Here is a 10,654-nt window from a genome sequence, read left to right as displayed (position 1 = left end):
CACAGTGTTTGGCCACTGGAACAGAAAGCACTGAACAGCATTTGCCAGCACAAGCTTTATTCCAGCTTCTCCAATTGCTCTGTAATGACACAAATACAAGGCTTTGGTCCTGAACAACTTTTGTTTCTCTACAGAGGGAAAAAAAAACTTCTCTCAAAAATACTCTGAATTTCCCTAATCCTAAAGAAACAAAACCAAAACAACAGTGCAACAGCAAATATCACCACAGCAGCTCAGAACCTTCTATCAGTTAGGCATAAGGTCGAGCCACACCAGCATTCAGTGAGGGACGCCTGACAGGAGGCACTTCTTGTTTGATTAAAGCATAATCTTATAGTACCCAACAGACGGCACCAGTCTTTACCAACCACTGCTCATGGCAGTACCAGGCATTCGCTCAGTTATGTATAAGAAACACCCAGGTGATTTGGTTGTATTGTTCCTATAAAAGCCCGTTTCTGTGGGAATGGATGTGCATCCAGGGCCCTGTCACACTTCATGTGGTCAATAAGTCCTTTCAGAAAGGCTGGAGAACATGAGGATCTTCAGATTTAGCTGAATTGCAACCACTTTGCTCTTCTATGGAGGAGAAGAAACATCAGATGCATGAAGACATTTCTATAAACATGTATATTATGCATATAACATGCATTATTATCTGAAATCATCTACAAGCCTTCAGACCAAACCTACGGGACCGCACTAACAGACCACACTTAGGATAAGTTACAGTAATAATGACAATTCACCTGAAACAACTCAAGTGTCCCAGCAGAGCAGGGAAATCCTGGTCTCAGACTGCAGGTTTAAGTTCAAAGCCAGCCCAGCCCTCAGCGGGCACAACAGCAGCCACAGCTGGAGCTTCTGCACTCCGTCCATCAGCTCCCTCCTCCTCCAAGTGCCCCTCCAGCCCATAGCACAGGTGTGTGTCGTGCTCCAGTTCCACCACATGTGGCTGTGTGGCCTTTGCTAATGCTAACTCAGCTCTTGCTAAGAGCGCGTGCTGACTTCAGACCATCAAAGCATGCAAGAACAGAGAAATTTGGACAGTAATCATTAGCAGCCACAGAGGTAAAAGAGTACTTAAATGAAGTGGTAAGAACTGTAAGCATGGCAGACCAGAGAGAGCAGGAGAGTAAGCCCAGATTTGTGTGGTGCAACTGAGAAAGGGCTGATTTGTGGATTCACCGGTCCAATGTTCTAATCAAGCTCTCTCAACTCCTTTCCTGCCTAACACCACACTGCTGCAGGCTTCACTGTTTGCTCCTCACAGACTACTCAACTCAGCACAGTTGTACTGAAATAGTTTCCCATGGGTCAAACACAGGAGCAGGCTGCTCAGAGAGCTACTGTAGACTCCATCCTTGGGATGGAAGGCCCTAAGCAACCTGATCTATTTGACACTGCTTTGAGCAGGCACAGGAAAATAAAGGACCTTCAAAAGCCCCTTTCAACCAGAACTGCTCTACAGTTCCATGGGTCATAGAAACTGGGCATGATTAGAAAGAACCTGTCCTACCTCCTGTGGTACACAGAGCAGATATCTGACTTCAAAATTTCTCAATAAAATCAACGTTGTGTAAATAAAATTTACTAAAATTTGAATGCAATCCTTGAGCATCCAACCTCTTTGAGGTGCTCAAGGTAGTCTTACCTTGAAGTAAGAATTCCTCTGGCAGGGACAGCATGTCTTCTGTCACATGAGTAGCTCCCTGAACGAAAGGAGATTCCATTAGGAAGCCTGCACTATTGCCAAAACATTCTCCATCCACGTCTTTCTTTTAGAATTAGATGAACTTTTTACATCAGCCTTGCTGGACACTCCAGCACTGCTTCCCTGCACTGCCCTCATCCAGAAGTCACTACAGGTATCTTCTGCTCATTTTTAATTTGATGCAAAAACTACATATGAATCACCAGCTAATCATAATAACAGTCATTTGGCTGCCATCATCAGTAGCACAGCTGAAAACCTCAGTTCTGAGTTCCAGAAATGAGTTTTTCATTAGTTGGAGTTTCCTGAAGTTGTAGAAAACTTTGCCATCTCCTAATTAGTCAGCATTAAAAGTATTTTCTATCACCAACCAATGACATGGTATGCTACCATGATTAGGAGCAGAGACTGACCTGGTGGAGAGGAGCTCTGCAGAGAAGGACTTGGTGGCCCTGGTGGACAACAGGTCATCCATGAGCCAGCAGTGTGCTCTGTGGCCAAGAAGCCAATGGCATTTTGGGGTGCACTGCACAGAGTGCGGCCAGCAGGTCAAGGGAGGTGATCCTCCCCCTCTGCTCTACCCTGGGGAAGCCATATTTGGACCACTGTGTCCAGTCCTGGGCTCCCCAGTTCAAAAAAGACAGGGATCTCCTATGAGGAGTCCAGTGGAGGGCCACAAAGATGATGAAGGGCCTGGAGCATCTCCTGTATGAGGAAAGGCTGAGCAACCTGGGGCTGTTCAGCCTGGGGAAAAGAAGTCTGAGAAGAGATCTGATCAGTGTTTATAAATATCTAAAGGGAGGTGGGAGGCAAATGGGTGAGGCCAGGATCTTCTCAGTGGTGTGCAGTGACAGGACAAGGAGCAGTGGCCTAAAACTTGAACATAGTAAGTTCCATACTAACATGCAGAAGAACTTCATTACTGTGAGGAGGATGGAGCCCTGGCACAGGCTGCCCAGAGAGGTGGGGGAGTCTCCTATGGAGACAGTCAAGACTCCTCTGGACGCTGATCTGTGCGACCAGCTGCAGGAACTGCTCTAGCAGGGGTTGGACTTGATGATCTCCAGGGGTCCCTTCCAACCCCTGCGGTGCTGTGAAAAGCCACGCAGCCCCAATGCTATTCTAAACCTGTAAGTAAACAGCTCTTTCTAAAAGCTTGCAGTTTCCTCACTACAGCACCATACCTCAGGTGATCTGCCAGCCCAGCTGGGAATTACGTTCCAGACGTTCTCAGGATCTACAGTCTCCTCACGGCCACTGCAGAGATTCAGTACCTGTATGGACAGAGCCAACTATGTGGAACCTGGGAATACATTCAAAGAAAACACAGTAGTAGAAAAAACACAACCGAGGATTCCTCACCTCTAAGAACGCTTTCAATCTGGACCTTCTAAGCAAGATATAATTAACCACTAGTAAACCTGACTATCACTACTGATCTCTTAGAGTCACTGTTTAAGTACGTCACGTTTGGTTCCTTCTATAGTACCCTAGGCTCAAGCCTCTCCTCGGATTCTATTTCAGGTATTGTAAGAGAAAAAGGCTGGAAAGCATCCCCTAAATCAGAGCCAGCAGGAGACAGGTCAACAGAGATGCCAGCCCAAATCCGACCCTCATCTCCTACGAGCAGCTGAATTGGCTTTAGATGCTAAGGAATTTACTAGCAGTGGTCTTGGCTTCCACAACCTGAAGCATTCAGTCTTTCAAAGAGTTATCTCCATGAAATAATCTCTTGGATTTACAACTGTAAATTACAGTTTAAGGACCTTTTATAAACATATGACGTCTGTGTATTTATGGACACACACCCCAGACTGAAGGAAGAATCATGACCCATTCACAAAGTCACTCCCACTTTAAGGACAGTAGCACAAGGCACCCAATGCGTTGTAATGCAGTGTTTATGTTAACTCCCACCAGCCATAAGCTCAGGAAAGATGCCTCTTTCATGGCAGTAACAATAGATTTATATTAGTCATAATACATGCTACAACTCAAATTTCTAAGTTTTCGCCGTTTTAACAGTAATTCCTTAAAACATCAGTAAAAAGATGCCAAGTTTCATGGGCATTTCATGGTAACAGCTTCATAGCAAAATGCTGAGTTGCAATCCCAACATTAACAGAGCTATACCAGTAAGCACCCCAGAAACCAGGGCCACATCTTTCCATCCTCACAGACCACAAAGGTGAGAAAGATTGTGAAGGCAACACCAAGTACTGAGAGAGCACCCATTCAGGATCAGATGACTGTTTCCATCTAGTCTAGAAGCCCAGAATCAGACTTTGCATTATTAAGCCCCCAGCAGACTTCTGAAAAACATTCTAAGTCTGGCATAAGACAAAAGAAGGACCATGTCTTACAACTACAGCAAGGTGCATTCAATCGCACTTACCCTGGTGCCCTTCTCAGATACCTCCAAAATGAGAGCCTCGCACCATTTCAGAGTTGTCCACACCACACACTTTGAGCCAACAGAAAAGCCCTTGAGCTTACAGGTATATCCGCTGCACCCTGCAAAAGCACAGCATCACAGCATGGTTGGGTTGGAAGGGACCTCAAGGATCACGGAGCTCCAACCCCCCCCCCCCGGCAGTGGTGCCCACCTTCCCCTTTGTTCCCGCCCCGGGTTGCCCGGGGCCCCTTCCACCTTGGCTTTGACCGCTTCCGGGGTTGGCGGGGGCTTCCCCGGCTTTTTTGGGCGGTTTTTCCGGCCCTTCCCCCTTTTCCGGTTAAGAACTTCCCCCTGACATCGAACCTAAACCTTCCCTCCTTGTGATGTATGAATGGAGGAGGAAAGCAAACCAAAAAAGCCAAAAGACTCCACTCCCTCACTACTGCCCCAAAGTCCCCCTGCAGCCATCCCAACTGTTTTAATTAATAAATAATTGGAAATCAGCAATCTGTTGTACTGAACAGCCTTGAAAACGTATTCGTGTTTAGAATAGATTTCCAATTGCAAAACCATTAACCTCTCAAAGATTGACTGCTGTTATACTGTCATTTTACCCACGAGTTACTACACATTCTGCTTTCCATAACCCATCTGAAGTTATCACCAACATAAAGCTTATTAGGGAATAAAATCAGATTTTTATAGGGAAGCTATTCTCACATTTAAATGAACAATTTGATTACTTAGCCCCTTAAAATCAGATACTCTACCTGCATTATAGTCAGCCATGTTATCACTTTGCTTTTCTCCTGCTTCTTCATCAGCTTTACAGTCTGAAGACTGCACATGTGTAGGAGTGCTTCCACATTCTTTAAACAGCTCGTCCATGTCTTCCTGCATCCATTCTGTCACACAACAGCCATCTTTCTTTTGCCACTCTTTACGCTTCACAGCTCTGCAGGGATATGTCTGTGCAGTGCTAACAGGCTTCTGATTTAAGTCTTTTGGAAGAACTGAAAATTGGCCTCCACTATTTGAAGAACTTTGTAACACAGTGTGTCCCAGCCCTAACGCGTCCTCCACTCCATCCTCCTCTGAAGGCAGGACCAAATCCAGGAGCTGCTCAATGTCAGCACTCACCGCTGACAGCGTATCAGGGGCCTTTGGTTGCTTCTTGGGTTTACCATCAGATGAAGGTAGCACAAAGGGCGGCTCTACTTCCGTCCAGTCTTCTTGCATAGCTTCTGCTTCATGAACTCCAGAGCAATTCAATTCCGGTGTCTTCATAGTCCATCTCTCTGTATCAGAAGGAAACAGCTCTGCTGCCTCCCTAACAGAAGGCTCCAAGCTCTCTCCCTCACCCAGTGAAGGTGAGGCTTCAGACTGCAGCACTGCTAAGCGCCCCATCTCCTCACACAGGAGCAGGGGCTCATGTACTTCCCCTTCCAGTGTTTTCTCTCTTGCTTTGCCTGAAGCAGTCTGCATTTCAAGTGCCTCCGTTTCCAGCACTTCCTTCATCTCACCAGCAACTGAGGGCAGTGCTGCTATTTCCTCCAGCTCCAGTATCAGCTCTTTTAAATCACTATAAGAAGAGTGCATCTGTAATTCATCTAGTTTGATCAGTGCCTCTGTTGTATCTCCCATCGAAGGCTCTACCTGCAGCCATCTCATCAGCTCTTCTTCATTTCCTAGCTTAGGGCTTGCTGCCTTGCCTGCTGCCAACGCTTCTGCCTTCACCTCAACATCCTGCAGACACAGTAATTCAGCTGGCTCTTGCACTGCAGATTTCATTCTACTCCCTGAACTGTGAAGACTGCAGCTTCCTCTTGGTTCTAGTAACACTCTGCTCCTGCTCTCATCTTCCAGTGGATCAATCTCTTTATCAGAGCTGCTTCGATGCTCAGCAGTTTCACACCGACCAGCCACCTCCCCAGACACCTTATCTTCTGAACACCCACAGTGTGCACCCGAGAAGAGCTGGGAACAAAGCAAGGCACTTTCACTTTCTTTATGAGCTAATCCACAAGTAGCAGTTTCTCTTTTGAGACAAAGACCCACATCACTGCTTGGACTTCTGTTACCCTCTAAGGGGCTCTCAGGGTCTGGGACAGCTTTGTGACCACTTCCCATATCAGCCTTCCAAAAAGATTTCATCTCTTCATTAATATTCCTCCCAGAAGACTCCAGTTTGACAGCACACAGAGGGACTTCAAAAGCTTTATTCTCCTGAGTTCCTATGATTTCAGCTTCTAGTAGGAGCTCTATAGTTATATCATAGAACTTGTCTTTGGCTTCACTAAGCCATGAGCCCTCTGAGGGACTGAATCCTGACAGACAGCAAGCAAATGCTTGATTAGGCACCTGAAGCAATTCAGACGGAATTGGCTTGAGCATCTCCAAGCTAACAGTTTCCTCACTTCCATAGTCCACATGGATAACAGCTATGTCACTGCCTTTTACGCCAGTGACCTTAGCCCTGTAGAGCCTCCCATCCTCACTGTACTTTGCTAGGCAAACATCCCCACTTTTAATGCAGCTGTCCATAGAGCTCTGCCCAAGGTTTTCGGCTTCCTTTATTTTTTCCTCTATGTAGGTCATGTTCTCTCCATCAGCAAAGCAGCTCCAAAAATAGTCTGGACCACTTACCACCGTGATATAAACATTTACAGTCTGTCCTGGCTCAGGGAACTTCCAGGTAAGTGATGTACAGGCACTGGAATCTTCATGTTGTGCCTGAGGAGATGAAGGCTCACACGTATTTATCACGTCTCTTCCATCAAGCATGTCAGCTGAATAAGATCTTTCATCAGCTAAATCCACTGTTATTTCACCTCGATCATCACTGAGAATAACTCTCCACTTACCACCAACCTCCTCCACAAACTCACACGTCAGCAGAACCTCACTTACCCTCTCGGTGAAGCAAGGAGCTGCTTTCTCTGCCCAGTCTGTGCCCTTTTTGCCTTCAAGTCCACTTAGGAAGCAGTGAATGCCTATTGCTGGGATGGATTCTAAGTCTTTAGGAAGCCTGCGTACTTGATCAACATCAACTACCGAAGTATTGCCATAATCAATATATTGTACACTAATTGAATGGTCAGAGGCCATCTCTTCTACTACAGCTCGGTACCACAGGCTGTCATCTGCATACAGAGCACAGATCAAGTCCCCAGCTTGCAAGAGCTGTCCACGGGGGATCTTTGGCATTTCATCCTTTAAGCGTTCTGAGATGCTGTTAAGTTGAGCCTCATCACTTGCCAGTTGAACATAAAAATCTAAGGGGCTGTTTACATGAGAGACATATGCTGACACTGTGAGAGCTGGCACCACGCTCTGTTGTGGCAGATCTGTTACACGCTTCAGCAGCACACATTGGCCTTCAGTATCACGATTACTATCTGACTCTGCATCCATCTCAACAGGGAGCAGAGACTGCATTTCCTCCCCCGCTTTATTTAACAGAGCATCTTTGTTACTGCTGACCTTCCCCTCAGATGCCAGTATCTCAGCAGCCCGTTCTCTCTTTGCAGCAGGCTGGAGGTTTGCATCTTTTTCTATGACATGCATTTTGCTGCTCCTCTCTCCTTCCTGGGCTTCAGATCTGCAGTTGTTACTTTCTCCTGCACTTGGAGGAGACTGTTCAGCCCCATTCCCCTTCTCCATATCCACACTAGTGTACAAAGCTGCACTCTTTACACACCTACACGCTTCTGCATTGTTTCTTAACCTGAACTCCTCCTTCAACTTTGCATTAATTTGCACGCTGCCATCAAACAGCTCAATCAACAGCTTACCACCAGATTCTTTCGCTACAACAATCGCTTTTAATTGCCTTTCCAGGACAGCTTGCTTAAACCACGCCGTAGCTTCTTGGGGAACATTCTCTATGTCAACTAAGGAACACTTTACAGCCTGCATTGGCAAAAGCAAGATCTCATGGGCATCACCTGGTATAGGAAGCAGATGATCTTCTTCCACGGTCTCCGTGTTCCCGAAATCCACAAAGAAGACCTCCCTGGTGGGCGTTGTTTCGGTGAGGACCCCCCGGTACCACTGGCTGTCAGCGTACCTGGCCAGGCACAGCTCACCTGGCTTCTGACAGGTTCCTGAGCCTGACGCTGTTGCACTGAGACGAGCAATGTTCTCACTGAGCTGCATTAGGGCACCCGCACACCTCTCCAGCTGGAAGTAGAACGTCTGGGGGTCGTCAACGTGCGTAATGAAAACATCTTCCTCGCTGCCGATCTTGATCTCGTGCATGGAGTAATAGAAGGAGTGCAGCCGAACAGAGGCTGCCAGGGGTGACTGGGGCGGCAGACGTTTGGCCAAACCTCTGTCTGTCAGGAACTGGCATGCACTCTGGAATGGTGTCATTAAGTCCACAATATTGAACAGCTCCCTGTTGTTCCTGGAAGCCAAAGCAAATATGGTGCACTGCAGCTCAAACTGCTCCGAGGAGGTGTCCACAAACTCCTGGAAAGCCAGGACGGCAGCTTCATCCCACACAAACGGGTCCCGGCCATTGGGCTGGATCAGGTTGTAGAGGCTGCACCTGAACGCCTGCGCCTTCAGCTCCAGGAAGCGCTCGTTGATGGGGCGGAGGCTGGTCAGGGGCACCAGCTCCCTGTTGCCATAGTCAACATACATGACTTCCACTTCTTCTGCAGCAGTGACGTCGCTGATGATTAAAGCCCGGTACCAGCGTTTGTCCTCTGAGTACTGCGCTAAACACACCGACTGCGGCCATGTGTGCGGGCGGGACGAGCTCTCACAGTACTCCTGTATGTCAGCCATCAACGCCACGAACTCACTGCACTTCTTCAGCTGGCACCAAAAGTAACCGGGGCTTTCAGCACACGTTACAACAACGTCCACCGTACATCCCACCTCCAGCTGCCCCCCGCAGGAGGAGCCGGGCCGCATTTCCACGTAGCTCTGCCTGCTGCGTGCAGGGGGGCTGTCCCGGCCATCGCTCTGAGCAGGGCCGGAGCCGCCGCTGTCGTCGAGCATCAGGCAGCGGCGCAGCACGCGGCCGAAGGCGCAGGGTGACACGCGTGCGGCCAGGCCCAGCTGCCGCATCTGATCCACGAGCGGGGGCAGCTCGAGCACCAGCAGCAGCTGCGGCATCAGCGTGTCCCGCACGGCGCCACGCAGCTCCTTGCCGTGCAGGTGCCTCAGCAGCTCCATCGCCTCCTCCGTCCATTCCGAGCTCGGCGCGTCCCCGCCCGCTCCGTGCGCGTCGCTCCCGGCCGGCAGCAGATCGGCCACCACGCAGCCCAGCGCCTCGGGCGGCGCCACCAACAGCTGCGGGCCGCCCCGAGCCAGGTACGAGGCCGAGACCGTCACCGTGTGTCCCTCGTCCAGCAGGAACACGCGGCAGCCGCGGCCTCGTCGGCTCAGCACCCGGCAGCGGTGCCACAGCCCGGCCAGCTGCACCAGCCCCAGCTCCCCGGCACACAGCTCGGCTCCCAGCCCCAGCTCCCCGGCCCCCAGCCCGGCCCCGTGTCCGGCCGCCTGGACGTGAGCGCTCAGCGGGCCGTGCTCGGCGCGGGGCTCCCCCAGCGGCCCCCACAGCCGGACCACGGGCACGGCCGGACACACGTCCACGGCCCGGACACGGAGCGACACGGCGGCACCGGGGGCGGGCAGCGCCGGGACGGAGCACATGGCGGGACCGGGCGGGAGACAAGGCGGGAGGGCACATCGGAGCCCCGGGGGCGGAGCGGGGCGGAGCGGCTCGGCTCACCACGGCACGGAGCGGGTCGGGTCGGTCAGCACAGCACGGCCCGGTCCGCCCCCGGCCGGCGGAGCGGTAACGGCACGGCGCGGGGCGGGAGGTGAGAGCGAAGCGTGTCGGTTATTGGCTGCCGGGGCGGCGGTGTCAGGGCGGGCCGGAAGGTGCCGTGATGCTCCTGCAGTTCGTGGCGCTGCCGGCAGGGGGCGCGCGTGAGCCGCCGCTCGGGACGTTGTACCGGATCAACCTGTGAGCGGGGGTGGGTGGATGGGGCTGAGCGAGGGACAGGGCTGAGAACCAGTATAGGGATGCACGGGTGTGGGGCTGTAATGGCCCTACAGCTGCGTGAGGATTAACGTGCCAACATTCACAATTAGCACAGGATCCAATCGGAGCTGCTCTGCTGCACAGCACATGGCACAGAGCGGCCTGTCTGCCACAGGTGACCTGAGATCAATGAGTGCAATGAGGGGATTCAGCAGGTGTCATTACAGCAGACAGAGGAATGGGCCGTGATATGAGGCAGGACGGGGCAGGCACGGCCCCCTCGGGGGAATGTGGCTTTTCTGTTCTTTGTTTTGTAAATATTGACACGGTTTTGTAACATTAAAAGGACGAACAGAATGCCGGTAAGCAGGGAGCATGCTCACACTATAATGACACACTGCTCGGCTTCATGGGATCATAGACTCACAGCACGGCCTGTGTCACAAAGGCCCACAGTGCTCATCCATCCCAACCCCCTGCTGTGTGCAGGGTCACCAACCAGCAGCCCAGGCTGCCCAGAGCCACATCCAGCCTGGCCTTGAAT

At 50.7% G+C, this 10,654-nt stretch overlaps 1 protein-coding gene across 3 annotated transcripts; it reads right to left on the bottom strand.

Moving 5' to 3' along the window:
* Positions 1-40: 40 nt before the first annotated feature.
* TDRD6 (tudor domain containing 6) lies at positions 41-10,584 on the bottom strand. 3 transcript variants are annotated; one of them, XM_015859931.2, is made up of 5 exons: positions 8,057-10,584; positions 4,110-4,228; positions 2,899-2,988; positions 1,655-1,712; positions 41-579 (listed from the first exon to the last, which is right to left on the bottom strand). In XM_015859931.2, exons 1-5 carry the CDS (start codon positions 9,774-9,776, stop codon positions 518-520), a joined length of 2,049 nt encoding a protein of 682 aa, XP_015715417.1. In that variant the 5' UTR covers positions 9,777-10,584; the 3' UTR covers positions 41-517. The 3 variants fall into 3 exon arrangements, with proteins under 3 accessions (XP_015715417.1, XP_015715416.1, XP_032299470.1); XM_015859930.2 differs by having other exon boundaries at positions 4,880-9,971; XM_032443579.1 differs by lacking the exons at positions 41-579; positions 1,655-1,712 and having other exon boundaries at positions 2,926-3,017; positions 4,880-9,974.
* Between the last annotated feature and the right edge of the window lie 70 nt (positions 10,585-10,654).

This window comes from Coturnix japonica, chromosome 3, assembly GCF_001577835.2.
Source record: "Coturnix japonica isolate 7356 chromosome 3, Coturnix japonica 2.1, whole genome shotgun sequence".
In the NCBI taxonomy this organism is placed as follows: domain Eukaryota; kingdom Metazoa; phylum Chordata; class Aves; order Galliformes; family Phasianidae; genus Coturnix; species Coturnix japonica.
Note: the sequence above shows the minus strand (reverse complement) of the source record. Positions and strands in the feature narration are given on the sequence as shown.

Excerpts from the sequence above, each read along its gene's own strand:
- TDRD6 (XM_015859930.2), bottom strand. The coding sequence starts at position 9,776 with ATGTGCTCCGTCCCGGCGCTGCCCGCCCCCGGTGCCGCCGTGTCGCTC. Across the intron at positions 2,989-4,109 it reads TATCTGAGAAGGGCACCAGG|GTACTGAATCTCTGCAGTGG; the intron begins GTAAGTGCGATT and ends CTGTCCATACAG. Across the intron at positions 1,713-2,898 it reads GGGCTGGCAGATCACCTGAG|GGAGCTACTCATGTGACAGA; the intron begins GTATGGTGCTGT and ends CCTTTCGTTCAG.